This window comes from Chinchilla lanigera, unplaced genomic scaffold (assembly GCF_000276665.1).
Source record: "Chinchilla lanigera isolate Chin_1 unplaced genomic scaffold, ChiLan1.0 scaffold00041, whole genome shotgun sequence".
Taxonomy (NCBI): Eukaryota; Metazoa; Chordata; class Mammalia; order Rodentia; family Chinchillidae; genus Chinchilla; species Chinchilla lanigera.
The window spans coordinates 9,414,018-9,440,367 of NW_004955442.1; the positions used below are offsets into that span (position 1 = coordinate 9,414,018).

Consider the following 26,350-nt stretch of genomic DNA (forward strand, 5'->3'; position numbering starts at 1 on the left):
CATGTGGCTCGATGGTGGAGCACTTGCCCTGCATGTGGAAGACCCTGGGTTCCATCCCCAGCACTGCAAACAGTGACTGCCAGGGGCTTTGTACGGTCAGCAGCCCAGCACTGGTCAGAGATTACAACATGGGCAGGCTTCCAGGCAGGCAGGGGAGATTTCCCTAGCCTGTGCTGTGCCCTGGTGCCCAGCAGCAGAGGGTCTGGGGTGAAGCTGAGGGTGGGCTCCTGCCATTCTGTTGGGGTAGGGGTGTTCACATGAACACGACACTCCAGCTGCAAACCAGGCGATGTCACATTTGAAGGTTTTGCAGTATAATCCAGGCAGAACTCGATGCCGGAGCATCACCAAGTTAGAGATGATTGTGTGCGTTGCTTCTCATACTTAATAATTTTATTGTATAGTTTTTAACATATATAGAAAAAAGTTATGATCTTTATAATTTTTGCCACTGAGCACAATTTTTTGGTTTGTTTGTCTCCTTATGTAGTGCAGGCTGACCTTGAACTCACTTATGTAATCCAGGCTGGTGTTAAGCTCACAGCGATCCTCCTGCCTCAGCCTCTGGAATGCTGGGATTACAGGCGTACACCACCATGGCCAACAGTTTTTTGCCACTTAGAAGTCAGTAACTGTTTTGTTGCATAGCTTTCCAGGCATTGATTATTATTTTTTCTTTTTTTTTTTTTTTAAAGAATTTATTATTATAATAAAATTTATATAACAAAAGTATTCTTTTAACCATTTAAAAATGTACAGTTCAAGTACTTTAAGTACATTTATAGTGTTGTACAACTGTTTCTTTTTCTTTTTTTTTTTTTTGTCTTTTTGAGACAGGGTCTTGCTATGCAGTTCAGGCTGGCCTTGAGCTCAGTTTGTAGTCCAGGCTGGTCTCGAACTCTCAACGATCCTCCTGCCTCAGCCTCCCAAGTGCTGGGGTTACAGGCGTGAGCCACCACACGGGCCAGTACAACTGTTATCACTATTTGTTTCCAAAACTTTTACATCATCTCAAACAGAACTCCCTTTACCTGCCCGTCTCAAAATAAAAAGGGTTGGGATCTGGGATGTAGCTCAATTGTAGAGCACCCTTGGGTTCAGTCCTCAGTATCAAAACAAATAAATAAAACCAATAAACAAGTAAAACCCTGAACTTATTTTGGCTTGTGGTTCAGAAGATTCAGTCCATGAGCACTTGGCCCTTTTGCTTTGGACCTGCGATGAGACATGGTGGGAACATGTGACGAAGGAGCATTGTTTGCCTCACGGTGTCCAGCAAGCAGAGAAGGACAGGAAGGAGCCAGACTCCCCATATCCCCATGAAGGGCATGCTCCCAGTGATCTACATTCCTTCTACGAGGCTGCACGTTGGTACTGGGAGTTGAACTTAGGCCTTCGCACTGAGCTTCACCCCATCCCTTTTTCTGTTTTTTGTTTTGAGATAGGGTCTTGCTAAGTCACTAAGTTGGCCAGGCTGGATTAGAACTTGCAGTCCTCCTGCCTTAGCCTCTTGGAGTGCCAGGGTTACAGACATGTGCCACCACATTTGGCTGGGCCCCACCTGAATGTTCCGCTACCTCCCAGTGGCAGCACAGGCTGGTGAGCGTGCATTTAACACGCGGACCTATGGTGGACACTTCTAAACCATAGCATGGGATTCCTTGTTGAGCATTTCCATAGTGGCTGCTCCAGTTTGTATTCTGACTAGCAATGCACAGGGAGTCAGTTTCTCAACATCTTTCCCGACACTGGTTATTTTCCATGTTTTAATACCAGCCATCCCAAGGGGTGCAAAGTGGTGTCTCATTGTGTGTCAGGCTTTTTCAGGGTACAGGTATTTTACTATGCCTGAGGTTTGTTCTTTCTTTCTCCCTTTCTCTCTCTTTTTTTTTTGTCTTTTTGAGACAGGGTCTCGCTACGCAGTTCAGGCTGGCCTTGAGCTTACTTCGGAGCCCAGGCTGGTCTCGAACTTGCAGCGATCCTCCTGCCTCAGGTGGGATTACAGGCATGCGCCACCATGCCTGGCTTGCTCTTTCTTTCTTGCTTGCTTGCTTTCTTTTTTTGTACCGGGAATTGAACTCAGGACCTTGTGCTTGCCAGGCAGGCACTTGTTCCACTGAGTTATATTCCTGGCCCTCTTTTTTTCCCTTTTCTTTCTTCTTTCTTGTTATAACACTTGAGTCAATGTTCACTAAAAATATTCAGGAATTATAAAATATTCCATTAACTTGATATATAGCTAGTCCTTTCAATCTTTACTGTTTTTCTGTTTTTTCATTGTCATGAAGAATGTGATATCCTTCCTCTGTAGGCTGAAAATGACATTTTGAGAAAAGTGCCTTTGAAATATCCAAGGTAACCCTGAACAAGTTAGAAGCAAATAAAGCATGTAATTCAAGATAATTTTTCCCTCAGGCTTCCAAATTAGTTATTCATTCTGCTGAGACCATGTGAGTATCTGTCTTGTGTCAGGCAGTGTAGTTAATAGGTTTTTGCCCTTGTGGAACTCAGTCACATGTCTTTGGTGCATACATGTGAGTGAGTGTGTGTTGGGGGAAGCTGTTAAGCAGATAAGTGTATGCACTTACAGATGGTGACAAATGCAAGAGTCAGATGGGCTGAGGTGGGTGACGGGTGGGGGTGTGTGGCTGAGGGAAGGGCATGCCAGGCCCTGCAGGAGAGACACTTAAGCTGGGCCCTGACGTGAGCATGAGGCAGCACCAGGCCAACAGCAAGTGAGTGCTTCTGACTGGGCAGTGGTGTGCTTTGTTGTTAAGGGGCGGAGCCTGAATTGTATCCTGCTCACCGTGAGAAGCCTTAGAAAGTCTCAGAAAAGCACGAGAGCAGTGAGAGTTGAGAGATGTTCAGAACCAAGAGGAAACAGCTCCTTTTAGTTTTGTTCTTTTTTTTTTTTCCGGTATCGGGAATCGAACTCAGGACCTTGCGCTTGCCAGGCAGGCGCTGTGCTGCTGAGCTAAATCCCCAGCCCCAGCTCCTTTTAATTTCTATGCACTTTGAATTGACACAATGAAACAATATAGTAAGATTCGTTTTATTTATTCAGTTCCCACTGCATGTTAATTCCTGGCAGCTGGAGGTTTTCTGGGGCGTGTGACCCCCTCAGATGTTTGGAGATCCTGGGTGTCCACAGTACAAGTATGGCTGTGGTTTCCCTAGGCTCAGGGGCTGGGGTACAGGGGCATGTTCTGGCAAAAACAGATTTTGTCGGTGTGCCCCAGAGCCTGGTAGTGGTCCCTCAGGCCTGGAGGGCCTCAAGCCATTCAGAAGTGCCACCTCTTTCTTCAAGGTAAGTGGCATGTGGTTCCATTGACTTACAGTTTTATGATGATGCTACTCTCAAAACATTGGCCAAGCCTGTGAGCAGGCCGAGTTATTTGCAAGGTGCCCCAGGGGATTCTGGTGTGCAGGTTGTCCATCTCCCTTGAAGGATCACTGTACTGGTAAACCTGCAAGGGGCTTGTCCTGGAGGGTGAGAGCAGCTGCTCCCCAGCTTGGCCTTCTATGTGTGATATGCTCATACGGTGCCAGCAGAGGGCACACACAGCGAGAACAGCATTCCGTCCCTTTATCCCTGAGCTCAGATCGGCTCTCCCCGCAGCAGTGGGCAATGGGGAAGGACCTCTCTACCACCCTAGTAGGGCATTACCTGCGCCTGTTCAAAATACCCAGAATCAACCGCAAAAGTTACCTGTGCCCAACCCTTATAGAGTCTGGTGAAATGGGCATCTGTGTTTTTATGCTTCCCAGGTAATTCAAGGCACCTCGGTTTGAGGCTCACCCATAGCCATACCACGGACAGTAAAGCAGTGTCTCTAAACAGTGGAGGCAGTTTTTATATTCTGGTAGTGGATATATTGATGGTTCCTTTAAAAAATAATTTCAAAATAATAATGGTCTTAGCTCCTTTGGGCTGCTGTAAAAATACCATAAACAGACATTTCTCTGAGTTCTGGAGCCTGGAAGTCTACGATGAGGCCGATTCTGTGTGTGGTGGAGGCCCATTTCCTGGCTCACAGGTGCTGTCTCTGTGCTGTCACACAGGTCAAGAGTGAAGGAGTCTCTGGGGTCCCTTTAAAAAGGCACTAACACTGTGCGTGAGGGTCCACCTTCATGACTTAATCACTTCCCAAACTGGGAGGGAGACAAAAGTATTCAGTCTGTAGCAGTAATCTAATAATTATCCAGGCATGCATATGAGGATGATCACTGAAATATTTCCAGTGGCAAAAATAAGCAGGAAATGAAGTTGTAGTTTTTTTGTTTCCTTTTTGAGGCAGGGTCTCGCTGTGCAGTTCAGGCTGGCCTTGAGCTCACTTTGTAGCCCAGGCTGGTCTCAAACTCACAAGGATCCTCCTGCCTCAGCCTCCCGAGTGCCTGGATTATAGGTGTGCACCGCCACATCCAGCAGAAAATGAAGTTTCTATTCGTAAGCCACAGTTAAATAAATGTTGGTAGATCTGCACTGTGAAATAACACACAGCCCTTAAAAACCAGTGAGGTCAGCCTGTAAATGCTGATGTGGAAAAGTGACCATGGGTATTGATAAGGAAAAGCAGATTACAAAAAATGTAGTTCTTATTTGTGCTGTTTTTAAAAATGCACACTTTGCAGACTGTTTACAGGAGAGGGCGGGATGAGTCGGGGGCCTGGATGAAACAGCACGTCTTCCACTTTCAGCTTTGTGCTCTCCTGATAGTGCTTGCAGTTTTCATAATGAGCATGTCATTGTTTTCAAGAGTGAAGAAAAATGCTCTAATAAACGGAATCTCTTCTCCTAGCCCTCTTCCCTCATGCCAGCTTTCTAAGCAGAAACGTTTCCTAACCGTAGGTTTCTGTTCTGGACTTGGAAGCTGGGTAGACAGGACCGAAAGCCAGCGTTTGTGGTGGAAGTGTGTCTGTGCCTTGTGCACTGGCTTTCCTTCCTGTCCGCCCACTGACTTTGTGCCCCTTGCACTTGCTGTAGCCTGTGTCCTTCAGGTGCAGGAGACAGGGTGGCCGGTCTGCCGCTTTCCACGTGGTCATCACCCAAGCCTCGCCGAGGTCTGCTTTTGGCTCGCACACCGTGTGGCACACAGGACACAAAGCCCCATGGGAGCTGTTTTCCTCCCTCCTGTCAGCAGAATGAAACTAATTTTGTCATAGGACCAGGTGTGTCTCACATCCCCAACCCATCATCACACTTGTGTTGGGTAGCAGATGTGTTGGGCAGAACTGCTTGCTGGGAGCAGTCTCGGGTGAAGTGCCCAAACAACTCAGGGTACAGTTCTCCCTTGGTTGCTCTTTTGTGACTTCAGGGTGCAGGAGTTCCCAGTGGAAAGCAACAGGGCCCCTCTGAGTCCCAGGCAAGGTCCAATTTTATGGTCTTGTTTTGATCTTGCAGCATTTTAACTAAAACCCTGCCTGATTAGAGTTAATCAGGCAGGGCAAATCCCATCTGGCTGTATTTGTACCAACCCTAGGGACAAAACATCCATTTACTGATTAACAATGAAAATACTCTGCTGTTAGTTAGTTGTACCTTTGTTGGGAAAGAGCTTTAATATATACATGTAGGAACTTAGCTCTGACAGAAATACAATGCGGTTAGAATTACATGTGAGCTACACTTCACTAGTCACAGAGAAGCAGCATCAAAAGGAACTACCAAGCTGGGTGTGGTGGCGCACGCCTGTAATGCCAGCACTCGGGAAGCTGAGGCAGGAGGATCATGCGAGTTTGAGGCCAGCCTGGGCTACAAAGTGAGCTCAAGGCCAGCCTGAACTGCATAGCAAGACCCTGTCTCAAAAAGACCAAAAAAAAAAAAAAAAAAAAGAACTACCATATATTAAATACTATGTGCCATGCAATCAGTATGACTGTATTTAATTCTGCTGGCAGTCGTCTGAGTCAGAGAACCCCAGGCAAGCAGTAGAATGGAGGAGTGAAGCGCACAGTTTCTGAAGCAAGACCTGCCCACTTGAGTCCCAGTGCTGCTGCTTCCCGGGTGGGACTTGGCTCTGTTCCTTGGTCTCCTCATTTGTGAAGTGAAACCATAACCAAGCCTGCTGTGGGGCGGACTGTGCAGCTGATGGCATGAGGGGCTCTTATTCTGGGGAAGCACTCAGTGTTTGCTGTACTCACTTGCAATTCACAGATGAAGCTTAGGGAGCTGACAGTCACCTGGCTAGCGAGCAGCAGAGCTGGGACAGTCTACTGCCTACCAGGACAGTAAACAGAAAACTGACTTTATAGTGTCTGACCTTGCAGTTCTGGTGACTTCAGTCCAGCCTCTTTAGGAATGTGCATTTCAGAGCACACACTGATGCCAACCAGTTCGTGTTGACTTTCCAAGGTCGGTGGCCAGGCTGGCTGAAAGTTCCTTGAATGTTGGACGGTCCCTACCTTCAAACCATCCTGGGTCAGCTGCATGTGATGTTCACACAAGTTTTGCAACAGGATTTTGTGATGTATTCCAGACTGGCCTTGCACTCACTGTATAGCCTAAGCTGGCCTTGAACTCACTGTGGTCCTCCTGCATTAGCCTTCTGAGTGCTGGGATTATAGGTGTGTACCACCACGCCCAACCAGCCACTTGTATTGTCTAAACCCTGATATGTCTTTTATAGAGTGTGTATCGAACCCTGGCTTACAAGCTGTGTAATTTGGAGCAGGTATTCCTAACTTCTTCCTGCTTCAGTTTCCACACAGAGGTAGTGCAGGCCTATAATCCAATACTCTGGGAGGCTGAGGCAGGAAGGTTGCAAGTTCAAGCCCACACTGGGCAACTTAGTGAGTTAGCAAGGCCCTGACTCCAAACAAAATATAAAAAAGCAATGGACTAAGGATATAGTTTGGTGTGAAGGCCCTGCATTCAATCCCTAGTGACACACACACACACACACACACACACACACACACGACCAGACAGCTGAGGATGTGGCTCAGTGACAAAACTCTTGCCTAGCGTTTGTAAGGCGCTGGTTCCCTCCCTAGGACTTCTCCCCCGCCCCCCCAAAATTAAGATAAAATAAGCATACAAAAATACACATCATGTAGATTTGTTGTGAAAATTGTAAAGCACCAATAAAATATGCTTAATATAATAAATATTCAAAATAATTATTTTTGGCTGGGCATGGTGGTGCATGCCTGTAATCCCAGTATTCGGGAAGCTGAGGCAGGAGGATTTTACCATGACTTCAAGGCCAGCCTGGCCTACATGGTGTGTTCAGGGCCACCCTGAACTACACAGAGTGACCCTGTTTCAAAAAATATATGTTTTCATTATTTACATGTGATTATTTTAATAAACACATTGTGCTGGGTATGGTGGGCACACCTGTAATCCTAGTACTTGGGAGCATAAAGCAGGAGGATTTCAAGTTCAAGGCCAGCCTAGGTTACATAGGGAATTCAAGGCCACTGGACTGCATAGCAAGACCAGGTCTCAAGCACACGTGCACGCATAGAATGCTAAATACTCCCTTCTAAGTTGTTTCTTGGACTTGTTGATCTGAGCTGGAAGGAACCTTAGAAATATGTGTCCGAACTGTACATTTCACAGATGAGAAAAACAAGGACCCAGAGGACTACTGTGACAGCTGGAAACAGAGGCAGGTGCCACTCAGGACTCCAGAAGGGTGGCTGATTTACACAGGTACCCACTAAGTGTCTCTGTCTTCTCGGTATTTCTTCTGCCTCCCGATTTATTCCCATGGGTTGTCAGCTTAGCACCTCTGTGGGCAACAGGGAAAGTGTGATTTGATTGGCTGGGGGTGAGGCCCAAGTGCAGATTTTTATAAAAGCTCTTTAGGGTGGTTGCTAAGTGGCCGGTGTTGAAAATTGCTTTCCCGTGCACTGCACTTCGTGCTTTGCTTTTCTCGCCACCCGTTGTCACTTCGCTTCTCCAGGCCACAGGCCACCATTACTGTAATAGATTCCTGACCACTCTCCCAGCCTCCGTGTTTTACGGTGAACACTCAGTGAGTAGAGCGAACATTCCTGCAATGTTCGAGGATGACTCCCCTGCGGCAGACCTGGGGTGGCTCTGTCACCAGCATGCGGGGCCCTGGCAGACACAAACCGTGCCTCCTTCTCTGACCTGGTCTCCTTGAGACCTAGCAACGCTGACCCCAGGACGTGTGTGTCCTGCCTTCGTGCCTTTGTGTTGCGTGTTCTTACTCCGTCTTCTGCTCCGTCAGCAGCCAGTTCCTGCACAGCCTTGACGGGGCAACTGGACACTCTGAATTGCACCCTGCCCGGCCTTTTGTGTCTGCAGCACCCGTACCTGTCCAATTCTTACACTGCGTGGTTGGGACTGCCCCCCGGCTAGAATGTGAGCTGAGGGTCAGGGCCACGCTGTGTCCATCTTGGCATCTGTGTCACATAGCATATCCTTGATGAACTTGATGAAATGCCTAATTCCTAAGCCCAAGGCCATGTAGACAGGCAGAGTATTCCCCCAAGACATCACTAAGGGGTGGTATGGTAGCACATTCGTGTAATCTCAGCACTCTGGGAGGCTCAGGCAGGAGAATTGAAAGTTCAAGCCCAGCCTTGGCAACTTAGCAACTTAGTGAGACCCTGTCAAACAAAAAAGAAGAGGAAGAGGAAGAAGGAGAAGGAGAAGGAGGAGGAAGAAGAGGGGGAGGGGGAGGGGGAAGAGGAGGAAGAAGAAAAAAGCTAGGGATGTAGCTTAGTGGAAAGGCTCTGGGTTCAGTCCCCAGTACTTAAAGAAAAGAAAAAAAGTGTAATAGGTGATTAATAAATACTCGTCAAACAGTTATTTAACAAAGTAATTTCCAACCCAAAAAGTCCACTTTACTCTGACGTTTCCATTATAAATAATTTTTTAATTTAAGAATGCCGATTAACACAGGAAACATTTAATTCATGGAATTGTGCATATGGTCGTCAGGTACACTGTGACATGTTAATTTCCTTATCATTTATTGGCACTGTCAACAGAATACTGTAAACAAGATCACTTTGTATGCATTAAGTCTGCAATGCTCCCTAGCTATGGTTTTCTACCATGAGCTTATATATATAGATATATAGATAGGTATAGATATATAGACATATTAATGTGCACAACTTTGCATGGTTACTGAGTGTCAGTAAAAATTATAAAAAAACACCCATTTGTAATAAAAGGGAGGATGTGCTAAGACCTGCTAGTATTGGACCTTGTTTTCTGTAAAAGTGACAATACTTGCTAGAGACATTTACTAAACTCTATGGTACTAATGCATGATGGGTTTATGTCCCACAAAAGCTGTTGGCCACAGAAGCTGTTCCTCTTGGGCTCTTCCCTGTCTCCTGGGCTTCCCGTGTTTCTTCCATCATCTTCCAAGTTGCTACAGTCTTGAGCTCTGCCAAAATCCTTACCTTGAAATTCTCCTACCTAAATCTCCAGCTTTCTCAAGAAGATATCTCAGGAACTCATTGTGCCCTGAGTATACAAGAATTTGTTGGCAAATGGCTTAAAAATAAATTTTTTTTTTTTAACAAGAAACAACTTCCCTTCTTTAAGAGTGAATAATATTTCTAGAAATGATTTTCCAGATAAAATGATTTCAGTCCTCTGTTATGGGCCCAAGGGGAGAGAACAAAATATTGGAGCACTCCCTCCACTGTTTCCAGCTGTGCCCTGGCATAAAACCCTTTGGATTCCAAGAACCTCACTGAATGTTGGGCACCCAGTGCTGAAGTTCTCAGAAGCAACATACTTAAGCCAGTAAATGAGTGATGGTCTGCATTTTCCTTGTTTGTTAACTGAAGCCTTGAACCTTGGGATATTGCCTGTGGAATCTGGCTCCCTCGTGAAAGGTATGAGACCATGAACTTAGGTTCCCTTTTGTAGTATTCTCGTGAAAGGTATGAGACCATGAACTTAGGTTCCCTTTTGTAGTATTCTTCCTTGCCTTGCAGAATGAACTCTTGTTCATTCTGCAAAACCCTGCTCAAACATCACTTTCTCCTTGAAAGCTCCTGTGACCCTTAGGTGGATTGGAGTTTTCTCTCAGACTTATCTACTCTATCGTAACTGTACTTGGCACCCTGGTTTAACTATTGGTTTGAGAGTCTGTTGTTCCCAGTGGGACGTTAGTTCCTCCTATTTCCTGATTGGGCAGGTATTTCATGAAAGTTTGATGCGTGAGGGAAGATGGAATATAAATAAACGGAGAGATGAGTGAAGCCTTGCAGAGAGGGAGGGAGGCACGGGTCCTCACATAGTTGGCAGCGCAGATGACCTTGGACATGGTAGAACTCCTTATTAAAAGTGGCAGAGGAGCTGCTGCTTGCAGGAATGTAAAGCAAACCAGAGTGCATGGATCTGTCCACATCTGCTACACAGGTCATTGCTCAACAAAAAGAGGTCAGTGGCTGAGTCTGAGGAGGAGTGGAAGCTAAATCTTTGAGTGATTAGTTATTAAAAGAGCAAAGCCCTGAATCAGGAATCCGACATACCCATTTTCCCAAATAGCCAAGGCACCAGGAGGCAAATGGCTTCCTTCTGGACGGAGAACCAAGCCACACTCACTCCATCTGCCTACTAATAATATCTTACAGCCGTGGGACTAGCAAGTGCTCTGTGCAGGAGCATTTGAGGTCAGGCCAGCTCCAAGAATGTCTCGCCTCCAGCAGCAGAGACACTGGACCCTCTGTCACACTGTCTGCCCGCTAACTTCCAGGCTCAGGCATCTTAAGAAAACTCAGATTTCAGGGGCAAAGACAAGGAAACCACCTTAAACCAACGGGCTACCTTTCCGTGTGTGGAGCTCTGGAGCCTTTAATTCATGGCATTTCCCTCGTGAGGAAATTGAGTCCAGCGATGGCCCCTCTGATGGGACGGCTCTGCTGAGAAGCAGGGCGAAGATAATGGGCAAAAGCTGGAGAGAGCCTCCCAGGGTGGGGACCAAAGTCAGACCCCAAGAGGATCTGGGGACAGGGTGTAGTGGCTCTGCTGCCTCTGACCCTGGGCCTGTGCTTCCGGGGTGACAGGCTTGTGCTTCTGACCCTTTGGCTCAGGTGTGTCCCCTGTGCCGTCAGGCTGCGGGTTCCTCCCACACTGCTGCAGGCTGACGCGAGGTGGAGGAGTGCAGGATGTTGAGGAAGAACCATAGCTGGTGCCACCCAGCCTCCTCCACGGGCAGAGGCCCTCAAGGACAGAATTCACAGTTCAGAGAAGCCCCACTTGGACTGCGGGGTGGTCTTCCTGATCAGGAGGCCAGATGCCCGCTCCCTTGCCCCAAGCTCTGACCTCATGTCCCCACATCACTGCCTTCCTATGAGCCATTTAATCATGCGCTCAAGCCGAAATGGGGGACTCGGAGCTTGGGGGCTGAGCGAGAAGGTGAGAGTGAAATTGCTTCTGTAGGGTGAGGGGACACCAGCATCTCTGATTACCAAATAGGGCACCTGGGATGAACTGGAGCCCAAGAGTAGTGGCCCCCAGTCCCGGGAGCATGTGTAACTCCCCTGACAGGCTTCCAAAGAGATTGTTGGGGTTGGTCATGGGTGGGCAGAAATATGTCCAAGACTCCCAGGGCCCTCCCCAAGACTAGTCCAGGGCTCAGACAGAATTTCTGGGCTCCAACCAATGTGCACCATTGGCTCTATAGGCAGGACACTCAAAAGCAGCCCTTCCTTCCCTTGCCCTCCCCCCACAGCCGCCAAAAGCATCCCCTTCCCACAAGTAACTCTCCAGTTTATGCGTTCACTTCTGATACTTTTAAGTGAAAACATGAATTAGGCAAACTAATCAATTTGACAACTGTTGAGACTGGGGCTTTCTCAGAGTGCGGTGGAAATGGTTTCTTTACTTGAAGTCTGCTAAGATGTCACTGAAGATATTGAGGAACAGGTGAGCATGGTGATCCCTGAAGACCAGCGTGGGACGGAAACGGATGGATTTGTCTCCACAGCCTCCCAGCACCACACCTAGGGGAAAAGGCAGGAGGTGTAGGTGTGATCAAAACACAGTGAAAATTTAAATTTTAATGTGTTGATTACAATAAAAGACACATTGGCATTAATATACCCCAAAGTACGCCCCCTCACTTTGAACACACTTATCATCCTTGCCACCTGCTGAAGAAGTTCTGGAAGTCTTCTGTGAATGTCCTTGGTTGTGCTGTCCTGGTTGCCTTGATGTCCTAAATCAGTTAGAAACATTGACCTTTCATGGTCATTTTGACTTTGGAGAAGAGGCAGAAGTTGCACAGTACCAGATCCGGTAAATGAGGTGGATAAGGATAAGGATACATCATAATGTTTTTATGTGACAAATTTCTATAAGCATGAATTGATTCGGAACATCAGTGCAGCCATGAAAAGACATTCAGGAAAGAGAACTTCCAGACCTGCTTCAGAAGGTGGCCAGAAAGATGGGAGAAGTGTGTTCCAAGCTAGGGGGATGATTCTGAGGGGGATTAGTAGTAGTATGTCTTTTACTGTAATAAATTTAAAAAATGCAAACACTCACCGTATTTTGTGATCACACAGTGTAAGTTAGGCGTTTGGTTCTCAGGGCTGGCAGGGAAGTGGCACACACTGGCCACCGTCCTCCACTCGCCATCTTTCCGCCAAGCTCCCAGCTGACCTCCCACCCACACTTCCATCCTTCATTCTTTTTCTCTCTCCCTCATCCATCTCAACATCCTTCCCTTTTCCTCCCTCCCTCCCGACTTTGCATGCTTGCTCTTCTTCTCCTGCAATAGGGTGGATGATAGAGAAATTCTGAGGGGAAAGTTAGCAACAAGCAGATTACAAAAATACAAACTCTGGCTAAGTAGGAGGTAGTAGGAGGTGATGCAGATCTGTCACTCAGAGGGATAAACCGCAGGATTTTTTTTTTTTTTTATCTTGAGACAAGGTCTTACTGAGTCACTGAGTTGCCCAAGATGGGCTCCTCTTGCCTTAGTTTCCCAGTATGCCTGGCATGTGTGCCACTATGCCTGGCTGATCCTACTTATTTTAAAGGCAGACCTTACGCTCTGTATCTTGGCATGTTTGTCGGGGTAGTTTAGCATCTTTGGGACTAAGATTCTCTCTCTTTCATTCTTTTTCCTTTGGAAGATGGACCCAGGGCCTTGCCTATGTTAGGCAAGAGTTGTGCCACTGGGTTGCACCGTGGCATTACTCTTTCTCATTTTAAAGGAGAGGCTAGGGCTGGCAATATAGCTCAGTGGCACAAGCGTCTGCCTGGCAAGTGCAAGGTTCTGAGTTCAATTCCCGGTACCAAAGAAATTTTTTTTAAAGGAAAGGCTACTTATCCCTGCCCTCCAGGGATGCTGCAGGGACTGTAAAGAGGAAAAGATCTGACCTTGTGCCCAATACACAGCAGGAACTCTGATCTCACAACATTCCCCACTTACAACTCTTCAAGGGCCTCCTATAGCTCTTAGGGTGAAGTCCAGAGTCTTGAACTGGTGTGAAGTGGGCCTGGCATCCCTTCCTTGGCCTCACCCCTCTCATTCGTGTCTGCTTCCATCTTTTCCATTCCTCTGGTTCTCCACCTTGGTTACCTCCATCTTGCCTCAGGTGACTGTTGTGCCCTTCCTTCTATCTTAGAATGCTTTTCTCACTTTCACTGGTTGCTCCCCCAGCACCTGTCAAGCCTTCAGGACAAACGCCACTTCCTCGTGGAGTCCTCCCCAGGTCTCCACATTTCCCGCTGTTCAGCTCTCCCCGCCTTTCCTGTTTCCTAGGGCTCTTGAGTGCAGTGGGTGGCTGGGGAAAAGCTTATTCCTTGTCCCCTTCCTGCTGGCCTGCACTCCCTGAAGGAAGGAGCCTGAAGGTCTTCACTGTGAGAACCTCACTGTCAGCACAGCTCACCCTCTTGGTGGACGCCGGCAGTGCGATTGAGTGGATACAGAAATCCCCCCAGGGGCTGGGCTGTAGCTCACTGGCAGAGCACTTGCCTAGGACATGCCAGGCCCTGGCTTCCATCCCAGCACCACACACACACACACACACACACACACACACACACACGGAACCCCACAGTAACTTTTCAAGAAAGAACAGACCATGGCTGTGTGTATCCCATGTATCCCATGGTTCCCCCAGTACCTAGCAATATTTTCCACCCACACCAAGTAATGCTGGACATTGATGACGCTTAGCTGGACACTCCCAGGTCCCCTTACCTTTGTTTCTGGCAATTAAAATGAGTTTATTCCGTATAGAATCATCTGGAGTGTCAAAGGAGCAAAAGGTGCCTCGTCCTCTTACCCTGCTGATGAACTGAGGGTACCGGGCCTACAGTGGGAGACACAAGGCTGGCGTCAAAGCCTGTTACCCTGGCTCAGCTGGGCTTAGTGGCTGTCCTTCCTCAGATGACCCTGTGGGGCTCTACCTGAACCGGCAGGAGCACAGTTGGGTTAAGAGCCCTGGAGAAACCCAGGGCTGTCTCTCACTGTCTAACCTTGGACAAGTCACTTACATGATGCATCCCTCGGCTTCCCCTTCTGTAAAATGAGCTGTCATGAGAGTTTGGTGGAACAAGATTTCTGTGCCAAGGCTAAGCCCAGGGCGTGGCTCTTGCAGGTGCTCCATAGACATTAGCCATCTCTGTTAGTGGTCCTTTTAGGAAGGAGGTTGTTCTTCTGGAGGAAAAAGCTTAACTTCACCCAAGGATGGTGACTGGGAGATAGATCAGGTTGACTAGTGCTCTGCTACCCCAGCTCATTGGTTCAGCTGGAACCTGTGCGTGTGGACTAATTTGGAAATAGGAATTTTTCAGATCCAACTAGCTGGGTAGGGATGAGGTCTTAGTGGGTGAATCTGGGCCCAGATCCAATGACTGGTATTATTAGATAGAAATTTGGACATAGAAACAACACACACCGAGGGAAGAAGGACAAGTGATGGTAGAGGCAGAGCCTGGATTGATGCTGTCACAAGCCAAGGAATGTCCGGCATTACCAGCAGCCACCAGAAGCTGGGAGAGATACACAGAACAGGTTTTCCTTGGAGCCTCCAGGAAAAAGAAACCTTGCTGACACCTTGATTTAGGCCTTTGGCTTCCATGACTATACAGGAGGGTATGTGCACTTCAACTTCTTGCTGTAAGCCACACCGTGGCTGTTACAGCGGCCCTAGGAGACTCATCAAGGCCTTGGGCCAGAAGATGATGATTTCTCTTCATCCTCCACTGTCCATGTAAAGAACAGCAGACCAGAGCCTGAATTACCCAAAACCATCTCAGGGTTCTGGGTGCAGAGTCAGGGAGCAAGCCTTGTTTCGTGACAGTGCCTTGACAGAAAACAGAGACAAAGTTGTGCTGTGGTGGTGGTAGAGCCCGGCATCTGGCTGTGATTAGGATTTGCTGTCAGTCCCAAATCCTCACCCCACAGGTGAGGAAGGGCCCATTTTAGTTTCCACAGTGGGAGAACTAAGGCTCCAGCATTTGCCGATTGCCTGGGAGCTGGTGATTTGAACACCCCAACACACACATGCATCAGAGCGTGGTCTCTGGATAGGCAGGGAATATGGTGCCCTCCTGTCTGTCTGTCTGTCTCTCCAGCACAGGCATACATAGCAGGGCTTAGCGACTGTAGACTTAGTGGGGCAGTAGGAGCCCTCCCTTCCCAGGCCCATGTTGCTGCCCCCAGGCCGTGCTCTGGTGGCTGGGGTTCCCACACACACCTTTTGCCTCACCTATTTTCACCCTACTATTTCAGGGCGTTCCTGGAATCCCAGCTTCTTTTTGCCTGTGGCTTTCTAAGAGGACTTGATAGGGAGCCAGAAGCCCTGGCACCCCTGTAAAACAGCCCTCAAGAGCAAGATGCCAGGGGAGCTTCCACAGAACTCCCCCCACCTTTTTTTGTGGCACCATCCTGCATCTACAGCTCACTTCTGGAAATGCTGGCCACTTCCCGAGCCAGGCTGCCTTGCTCAGGGACTTTCCTTTCTCCTCCAGGCAGCCATGTGGGCCTCGCTCCTCCTGGGGCAGCCCGGCCTGAGTCACAGGGCCGGAAGCCGATGCTGCTTCTCATCTCCGAGTGACACTCTTATCCTGCAATCTGACTGTGACTCTCCACTGGCTTCTGTCCCCCTGGCTTCTCTGGGGCCATCTCAGACTGCTCTGCTCTTCTGTTTTCCTTGCACTAGTGCTTTTCCTTTGTGTTCCCATCCCTGGCCTTTGCCCGGCTATCCATTTGTGTCTGAGAGCCTGCAAGGCCTCCATGCCGATGACCCTGGGTCTGGGTGGACCTGGCGGGAAGAGTATCAGCTCAGAACTAGGAACGGTCCTAGGGCATCACCGTCACTGCTCGAATCCTGCCACTGGCCCAGGCATCTTCCAGGGAAGTAAGTACCACCTGTCCCTTTAGTCCAGGCCCCTGGACAGTGATGGAGCACCCCTGAACGAAGGAAGGGGAAGCCCCGTACAGAGCTTTCCCTCATGATTCCCCACCCTACCAACCTCAGTTTAAATTCAGATCCAGTCCAAGAGAAGCCTGTTTCTGGATTCCACTCAGAGCAGTTCCACTTGGAGGGGCCCGGCTCTGGCAACAGCTACACCAGGGCTTTGGATTCAGGCAGACCCAGGGTTAGCACTTGGCTGCCTTGCCGCTTCCTGGGCTTGGGCAAAGGATTCACCCCCTCAGCCTCCGTTGTTTTGTTTGCTTGTTTTCATCCAGAAAATGAGGCTCATATTTCCCTAATTTCATTCTTTTTAGTTTTTTGCTATTAGAGATTGCACCCAGGGCCTTCACACTGAGCTATATTACCAGCCCTTTTTATTTTGAGACAGGGTCTCACCAAGTCACTAAGTTGCCCTGGCTAGGCTCGAACTTGCAGTCCTCCTGCCTCAGCCTGCCAGAGTGCTGAGGTGCAAGTGTGTGCTGTCACACCCGGGCTGCTTTCCTAATTTCAAACTGTTCTGATTTAGGTCTGCCAGGTAAAAATAGAGGATGTCTAGTTAAATTTGAAGTCCAGATAAACAACAGATCACTTTTAAAAATATGTCTTTCATGTTGCCTGGAATATACTTACATTTTAAAAAATCAGTTGCTGTTTCTCAAATTTAATTGAGCACTCTCGGTTGTAATTTGCTAAATCTGACAACCCTGTTGGTGGTTCAATGACACTCTTGACTCTCCCTGTATCTGGAACCAACCTTGTGCCTGTCCCCTTGTGCCTGTCCCCCTGTCCCCTTCGAAATTTAAATTTAACTGTGGCCCTTGCCTCTTTTCCCTAATTGTACTAACTCTACAAGGATTAAAAGAGAGAAAGCATTTAATCCAGTGTTTGACATATAGCAAGTTCTCAAACAACTTCAATTAATGGAAATTATTATTACTGTTATTATCATCATTATCATCATCATTAGATCCTTGATCATGCCAGAGAGGTAAACCCTGGCAAAGAACACAGACTTTAAAGTCCACCAGATCCAGGTTTAAACTTATGCAGTTTTGCACAAACTGGCTGACTTTGGACATGCTTCCATGCCTCAGTTTCCTTACTTGCAAAATAAGGGTAACGATAGTGGTCAGACCTACAGCCTTACTGTTGGACTTAAACAGAAAAGTTTATGAAGGTTTCTGGATAGAAGTTGGCCCTCAGTAAATGAAAGCTGTTACATTATTATCCGTCTTCCCTTCTCTGTCACCGTCCTCATACCATCCTGGCCACCACAGTCATCTCTGGCATCACCATCATCATCACCCCTCAGTGGGGTTGTGCTCATGTCATTGCTAACAGCATGTTTCAAAAGCCTAGAGGACAGGTACTTTAAGACCAGCCACCCAGAGCAAGTCATCTCTCCCCTAAAACTGCTGGGCTTTGCTGCCCAGTCCTAGAAATGCTGGGCCCCACCCACTCCCCCAGCAAACCACCTATCTCCCCCAGCTTAGGAGAGCAGTGTCTGTGTGTTGGACCAAAAGCTCCAATACAGACCTGCAGCATCCAATGTGATAGCCATGTGTGGCTGCTGAAATGTGGTAAGTCAAAATCAAGGAGTGCTGTGTGTGTAAAATACACCCCCCCCCGAAAGTCTCATATGTTCAGTGGTGGGGCTTTGGGAAGGTGACTGAATCCTGAGCATGCCATACTCATCAGTGGATCTGCGTGTGGTTAGGAGGTGGGACCAGGTTGGAAGAGATGGGTCACCAGGAAGTGTGCCTTTGGAGAGTGTATCTCCCTCCCTGCTGCCTCCCTGCTTTCTCTCTCTGCATCCTGGCTGCCGTGAGGTGAGCAGCTTTGCTCCACCACATCCTCCCACTATGTTTCTGCTTTGGAACCAGTGACCATGGATTGATTCCTCATGAACTGGGAACCAAATTAAATTTCTCTTTCTATGTGTGTTATGGTTTGTGTCTGGATGCCCCCCAGAGCCTCATGCAGTCATGGGGTGGGCTTCTACGGGTTATGATCGATTCATGGTCCAATGCTGGGATTACAGGTGTGAGTGCTACACCCACTCTAGGGTGGGTAGCCTGTATACAATATAAGGGAGGGAAAGAGGCTTGCTCTTTCTGCTTCCCCCTTTTGCTCTTGTTGCTTTTGCTGTTTTCCTCTGCCATGAACTGTTGCCCTCTGCCTTGTGCCACTCTGCCTTGTGCCACTCTGCCTTGGAGCCAGCTGCGTATGGACTGAAGCCTCCATAAAGTGTGAGCAAAATAAATCTTTACTTCCTTAATTTTAGGTGTTGGATATTTTGTCCCAGCAACAAGAGAAAAGTAACCAAGACATTGTGGTTGTCAGGTATTGTGTGTCAGAGAGAGAAAGGTGGCTAATACACTGAACTTCAAAAGTTTGGTGTAACAAATGAATACAAAATACATCACTTATTTTCTGTATCGATGACCTATTGAAATAATATTTTGGACAAAATGAGTTAAGTAAAATACATTATTAAAACTAATCTTATCTCATTGTATTGGCTTTTTGGTCTGGCTACTAGAACATTCACAATCTGTGGGCTGCAGGAAACCCCACTAGACAGGGTACCTGTGGGGGCTGTGGAGAAGGCAGCACAGGGGAGAGATGTGCAGATCTGGGCTGGGGCAGGGGCACAGGGAGTCTTTGGGAGGTTTCTCCAAGGAGGGCTGTCTGAACGTGGTGTCAAAGACAAGTTTAAATATCACATGGTTTCTCTTACATGAGAAACCCAAATATAAATAAAGAGCAAAATGAAGTGTACTAGGAAACAGGGAGACAGATCTTTTGCAAATGGGAAGGGGATGAAGAGACGGAAGGAGGGAGGGGAAGGAAAAGGAATTAAGATGTGTTGTGTACATGTACCAACTCCTCATGAGGGATGTGATATATCCTGCAAAAGTGTACTAACAAAAATTAAAATGTTTTTAAAAAGCCAGGAGTGGGGAACTGGGCCCTGGGCGGGGAGGGAGGAATGGAAGGCATTGCCTACAGAGGGCACAGGCTGTGCCTGGAACCCGGGGGCAGCACAGCCTGTTCAGAACTGCCAGAACAGCGGGTGCAGAGCCATGGTGAAGTGAGTGGGTGCTGCCATGGGGGAGCCCTGAGGGGTTGTGGGGTGCTCCTGGGGCCAGAGTGGGAGGCAGGAGGGCGATACCTGGAGGTCCAGCAATCCTGTGAGTAGGACCTTCCCGGCATGGACTGCATTGTTTAGCAGGTCCTCACGTTTGATGATATTGATGACCTCGGCCAGCAGCAGGTTCTTGGACGGGTCTCCCAGCCAGGTGTTGAAGATCCGGTAAGGCTGGAACAGGCAGACAGTAGATAGGCTCAGATGGCGCACACCCTGAGGTGCACCGCTCTTCCCCTCTCTTGGAAATCAGAGAAACTAACCAGGGATCATCTGCTGAGGGTTAGAAGCACAACATACATTATCTCACTGATTTCTTCCAAGACAACCCGGTGAGTAAGTGGTACTGTGGGAAAGCAGATCACCACGGGGCTCTGCGAAATCATGGCAATTGGTCCCCGACAGACAGTCACGTGTGGTGTAATGACAGGGCTGTGTTCTCAGAGATGCATTGCTAGGTGATCTGTCAACCTGCAAACATCAGAGTGTGTGCACACACAGACTAAGATGGTTAAGACCTCACCAGGCGATATCATCTCATGGAACCACCACGATCTATGCAGTCCACTGTTAACGGCAGCCTCACTCTGCAGCACAGAGCTGTCCTGTGATACTCATCAAACAGAGCAGGAAGCTGAGGCTTGGAAAGGCTAAAGCACTGCCCACGGCAAACATGGCTCCTTGGTGAGGGAGTTGGACTTGGATTGCTGGGAGTTTGACTCTCAAATGAATTATGTACCCACCCATGAGTTATTCAGGGTGGTAACATGGCCAACTACAGCACATGTCTCAAGCTCCACTATAGGGAGACCTGACCATGTGACTAGGAATAGGTCAAATGTTAGAAAAGAGCATTTGTGGGATTTCTGGGGAGGCTGTTAAAGGCAAGGTTCACCTTGTCTTTCCCATTTTTTCCCTCCTACTGCCTAGAAATGAGTTGTAATGGCAGCCATTCCAGTGGCCATTCTGGGCCATGAGGCAACCCTGAAGGTAGAAACTACAAGGGGTGATCAATATATATGTTTAATGTTTAAATTTTAAAAATGTATTACAGTGAACACACACTGCCATTATTCCCTCCAAAGTATTCCCCCTCACATCCACCACATGTATGCCATTGTTACTGCTGCTTCCTGAAGCAGTTCTGGAAGTCTTCTGTGAGTGTCTTTACAAGGTATAATAAAAAATACAGTGAATGCCACAGCCAGGTGCCATGCAACACAGATGCAGGTTGTAAAAATATTACAGTGCATCTTCATCCACATTTTTCACTGGGCCTAGCACCATATGACTTCTGGCTCTTTCCAAAGTGAAAATGATCATGAAGGGAGAAGATTTTGAAGTAATTCGGGAGACTGAGACAACCACAATATCACCACTAAAGAGACTCACAAAAGAGGACTTCCAGAACTGCTTCAGAAATGGCAAGAATGATGGGACGAGAGTGTTCAAAGTGAGAGGGAATTTTTTTAAAAGAGAAAAAAAATGATACAGAATTTCAAAAAAGAAGACAAGAAATTAACAATGATTGTTATATTGCATATTGTTATCTTCAGAGTAGTTGTTCAGATTACCAGATATAGGCATGCTAAATTGATCAAACAATATAAGCAATAACCATTCTTTTAAATGAACTAATGGAAATTAGCAGTACGATTGTCCTAGTCATCTTGTGTATAATATGTATATATATGTATATATATATATGTATGAATATAAATAATTTTTCCCTTCCTTTCCCCCATCCCTGTAACTGACAAAGCCTGTAACTGATAATCCCAAGTTGTGTGGCCTTGAACAACTTGCTTAACTACTCTGTGACTAATTTTCCATTAGTGAAATGGAAAAAAAATAACACCTACTTGGTTAGACTGCTGTGAAGGTTAAAAGATCATGACAAGTACATGGCACAGAGCAAGTGTTCCATCTGCAGGAGCAACTGTTAACATTATTACACACAGACAATGCACTTGTGGGAAGACTGACTGTGGGTAGCTGTGAAGATGGGTGTGGAGAGCTGTGATCATAAGCATTAATTAAACTGTAAGGACTGGGCTGTGTTAGGTGGCTTCTGGTTCTCCTTGTTGGGCAATGGTGGGGGTAAGAAAGGGACACTCCCCGACTGCATCCCACTCACAGTGTTGGGCCGGAACTCCTCCTTGTGGAAGAAGCCTCCAGTCATCATCTTCTTGCTGAAGGTCATCACATCAGCTGGGTCGTCCAAGCCCCAGTGCTCGTGGGCCCAGAACTTGCCCGTGCAACCCCCACCTGTCTGCACCTCATCCACCAGGAAGGCGCAGCCGTGCTGGCGGAGAAGAGATGGAAGAGGGAGAGGTAAACACTGTCAGGGGCTGCTGACCCATGGCCCCACCAAAACCAATACCAAGTCCAGCCTCATCATCCCTGTCTCGAAGCTGTGTTCTTGGACTATGTAAAAAAAAAAAAAATAAAAAGGCACTGAAAGTAGAGCAGTTCCCACCAGAGCTGCACTGAATGTGTCCTAAAAGTGCTGAGCTGGAGCAGAATCACACACCTAAAACTCTCAGCACCAAAGCACAGCTTGGCTGCCCTGGGCTCCAGCCACCTGGCTTAACCTCATCAGAAGGCAGTGAGCCCAACAGTGAAGAGGATCCTTCATCGCCTTAACTTTAGCTGCCATGTTCTGTGTCTTGCTGGGGTATTAGTAACTCACATCCTGCAATCGCTATTTGTGAACGTGCTGGTTAATAAGCTGGTTCAATATATGTCCAGCCCATATAAAGAGGAAGGCTGAGGCCTTCCCAGGAAACTCCTAACTGAGAAAGTTCCAAATTAAGATAGGCAGGTTGGAAGAGGGTTTGCAAGAAGTTTTGTTTTGTTTGCAGTACTGCACATTAAACCAGGGCCTTTGCACTGAGCTATATCCCCACCTCTTCTGTTTGTTCATTTGTTTGCTTGCTTATTTTGAGACAGAGTCTTACTAAGTCACTCAGTTGCCTATATTATGCTGGAACTTGCAATCCTCCTGCCTCAGCCTCCCAGAGTGCTGGGATTATAGGTGTGCATCACCACACCCAGCTGCAACAAGAGTTTAAAAATGAATCACAGATATCATCCCCATCCCAGGTCCTCTATTTGTGGTGCCCATATCCTCTGTACATCCAGATGTTTGCATGAACCCAAAAGCAGAAGCAGGGCTAATGGTTTGCTCTGGAAAACCAACCCAGAAAGTCCTATGCCCCGTGCAGCCTTGCCCCATCCGCTAACCTTCCTGGCAATGTCTCTCAGCTTCCGGAAGAAGTCATCTGATGCATGGTTGTCTCCGCCCTCAGACTGGATGGGCTCCACGATGATCCCAGCCACAGTCTTCTTCTTCTTCCGGTATTTTACAATCAGATCCTCCACCTGGATCCCAAAGGGGACATGGCAATGGCTCACACAGGCCCTGAGTTGGTAGCAGTTCCTATGATTAGTGTGGTGCATAGGAGCCCACATGTGTCCTCCTTGAGACTGGTGCTAGCAGGAGGCTAGTCACTCTGCCCCCCTCCCCCCCCAGCCTCACTCTCCTGATCAGTGGGGTGGGGATGCTGAAAGGTGCAGGAGTAGAGACTACCTTTTGCTACTGTACTGTCATCGCTGCTATTGGTCTTCTGTTAGCATGAGAGTCCTTTGGGAAGAACCCAAGGGAAATATTTAAAAAATTTTTTTGTCTAGTGTTTTTTGAGACAGGGTCTCACTATGCAGTTCAGGCTGACCTTGAGTTCACTCTGTAGCCCAGGCTGGTCTCTAACTCACAATGATTCTCCTGCCGCAGCCTCCCTAGTGCTGGGATTACGGGCGTGCGCCACCACGCCCGGCCTGAGGGAAATATTTTAGAAACTGCTGTAAAGCTTGTATGCAGTGAGACTAATCCCATCTGTGGCAGTGTGGAGTGGGGCGAGGAGAGGGGGCAGGTGGATCCCTCAGACTGACTCAAAGCTCATTAGAGGCCCCTGCTTGGGTGATGGCATAGTTTATCAAAATCTATGGACTAAAGTAAGTCCCCGACGTACGAATGAGTTCTGTTCTGGGAGAATTATAAGTTGGATTAGTTCATAAGTAGACAAAGTGAGTCTTACACAATACACCTGTGAAAGTTCACTACTTGAATGTTTGTGAGGGATTTACTATAGACTCTTAGTGGGGTGCATTCCATGGTATGCAAATGACATTATGAAGTTGACCTAAAAAAAGTAACTGGAATTGTGAGGGGATATAAGAAAGCACCACATTTAAAGTGTGTGTGTGTTTTTAAGTGGTGGTATTTCTTAATCTTGTTCTGAGATGGGTAGGTAATAATTATGACACTCTGTTGATCACGTAATAAATAAATTTAAGAAGCCCTAAACCACGCAGTTAGATAGACCAACAGTGGGAATCTTTGCTGTGCAGAACATGTTTGGATATGTGATCTGGGCCTTGGTCTCCACCAGTTACCCACGGGAGCGCGAGGCGCTTTTCCTTGCTTTGCCATTCCACTTACAAATCACCTGGTTTGTCACTACCTGGTTATTTCTGTATCTTTCCTACTACCCCGCACTCTCTGCCTCGGGGGCTGTGAGCCACATACGGCTACGGGGCAGTTGGCGTGTGGGTGGTCCAGCGTGTGCTCTAGTGTATACTATACACAATATAGTTTTCAAACACTTCATATTAAAAATAAAATATCTCATTAATAATTTTAAATATTAATTACATGTGGATATAATATTTGTGATATATTAGGTTCAATAAAATGTAGTTAAATTAATTGTACTTTTTTTGGCAGTACTGTGGATGAACCCAGGGTTTTCACACTGAGCTATAGCCATAGCCCTCTTTTATTTTTTGAGAGAGGGTCTTGCTAAGTCATCAAGTTGTCCAGGCTGGGCTTGAACTTGTGATTTCCCTGCCTCAGCCTCCCAGGGTGCTGGGATTACAGGTGCGTGTTACCATGTTTTGCTATGCATACTTTTTCAATAAATCCATTTCCCTTTATTTTGGAGTCACTGGAGGTTGGCCTCAAAGACATGTGAACTGTAGAGGAATTGGTGCCAGACGTGGAGGATGAATGTGAAGTGGTAAAACGATGTGTCACTAGCTCTTGCAGTGTGGAGCACTCGAGGCTCAGGCCTCTCTATCCCTGCCTCCCCCCAGATACTGGCTTCATCTGCCCTCCTCTAGGCTCAGGCTCTGGCTGGCAAGGGCAGGAGCAGGAAGGGAAGTGGGGAGGCCAGTTACCTCCTCCAGGCAGCGGGCCTCCTCCTGCTGGTTGTCCTTCTCAAACTCCTCCAGAGGGTACTTCAGCCGCGGGAATGGTGCGATGGGCCAGTCGAAGGAAGGGATGTCAATCTTGTGAATTGCTTTGGAGTGCGTGGTCGCTAAGCAACCTGAGTCCGGTAAGAGAAAAGCAGACGCTTGGCATGGGGCGGTGGCACAGGCAGTCTTTGAAGAGGATATGCTGGGCATTTTAGCCACAGGTAGGCAATGCACAGGGGGGCCTGTTGCTTGCAGGTTCCCAGCTCTTGCATCATCCTGAAGCTGAAGCACAACCTGTGAACTGTTGTACGTGTGAATGTGTGTAGGGGTGTGTGTGTGTGTGTGTGTGTGTGTGTGTGTGTTTTGTGATTTGTCACAGGTCTGGATCTGTCACTGAAAGGCCTTGGGAAGTTCTTTCCCCTGCTGACCCTCAGCCTCCACATCTGGCGAGTGAGGACAGTAGTCCCCCATGCCTTGTGTGGCATCTGTGGGACAATATATGTAAAGCACCAATGCCAGGCCCAGGGCAGGCGTGGCTATTGTTACTGTTGTTATTACTCTGCATGCCACTGGGAGCATGGTGCTCTTGCCTTACCCATGGTCCTTCCGTGGAAAGCGCCCATAAAGGAGAGGATGCTGTAGTCAGGGCATCCGGGGGCCTAGAACCAAGAAACATGAGCATCAGTCACCACTGAGAGGGCTGGGGACAGTATGCCCCCCTGTAAACCTGGGGGCAGACAGAGGAAGTCTGTGAGAAGAACTAAGTCTTTTTTGGGCACAAGTAGCAGTCTGAACTCCTGATGTCTATACCTGGACCACAGGTATTTTGTTTTGGTCACACACTTAAATTTTAAAAATTGTCAAATTTAAAACCAAGGCATTGCATATAAATATGAGAGCTGCTGGCTTCCCACAGATACTGTGCCATGTGGGCATGTTTCTCCTGTGGCAGCAGCAGGTAGCCTGGCGATCACATGCAGGGTGACCCTCCTCCCGGCTGGGCCCGCATGTTCAGCTCCTGCTCTGCAGCCTCGCCCGGAGCTCACACTTAAGGCGCAGGGTGACTCTGGTGTCCATAGCTCACAGGTGGTCCCATCCTCACAGGTGTGCACCCCCCTCCCTGGTGTCCTGAGTAGGGGACTCAGTGGGCACCTTACAGGAAATGCTTGAGGCCTTTGTGAGAGGTCTGCTGAACCTGGTAGCAGAGGAGGGGAGGACACACCTTTCCATCTCCCTTGGTTCAGGAGGGGCATGAGCCCAGCACACAGGCCCCTAACCCCTTCCCAGTCCAACCAAATGGCACAGCTGGCGCTCCTTGCACTGCTTCCTGACCTCTGCCCAGCAAGGTAACCCAAAAGTGATTTCAGATCACTCAGGAGGAATGGCTGGGGAAACCTCAGAGGCCTGCTCAGGCCAGGCTCTGGGAGGCTGATGGTCTGGGAGGTGACAGGACAGTTTTAAGGTTGACTTATTTCCACCAGATTCCTGAGGCCCCTGGGGAAACCTTCAAGACCTCAAGATTTCTTCCCACGAGTTCCAGAACATCCTCTTGTCCCTTTGCCACGCCCC

At 47.9% G+C, this 26,350-nt stretch overlaps 1 protein-coding gene across 2 annotated transcripts in view; it reads right to left on the reverse strand.

Moving 5' to 3' along the window:
• Positions 1-8,831: 8,831 nt before the first annotated feature.
• Abat (4-aminobutyrate aminotransferase) overlaps positions 8,832-26,350 on the reverse strand; it is a 93,206-nt gene continuing 75,687 nt past the window's right edge. For both annotated transcript variants that reach the window (XM_005391219.1, XM_005391220.2), the window contains exons 10-16: positions 25,377-25,440; positions 24,764-24,912; positions 22,772-22,909; positions 21,663-21,830; positions 19,553-19,699; positions 14,157-14,268; positions 8,832-11,946 (exon numbers count right to left, since the gene is read on the reverse strand). In XM_005391219.1, the coding sequence (XP_005391276.1) occupies positions 11,825-11,946; positions 14,157-14,268; positions 19,553-19,699; positions 21,663-21,830; positions 22,772-22,909; positions 24,764-24,912; positions 25,377-25,440 (900 nt within the window). In that variant the 3' untranslated portion in view covers positions 8,832-11,824. The remainder of the gene's footprint in view (positions 11,947-14,156; positions 14,269-19,552; positions 19,700-21,662; positions 21,831-22,771; positions 22,910-24,763; positions 24,913-25,376; positions 25,441-26,350) is intronic.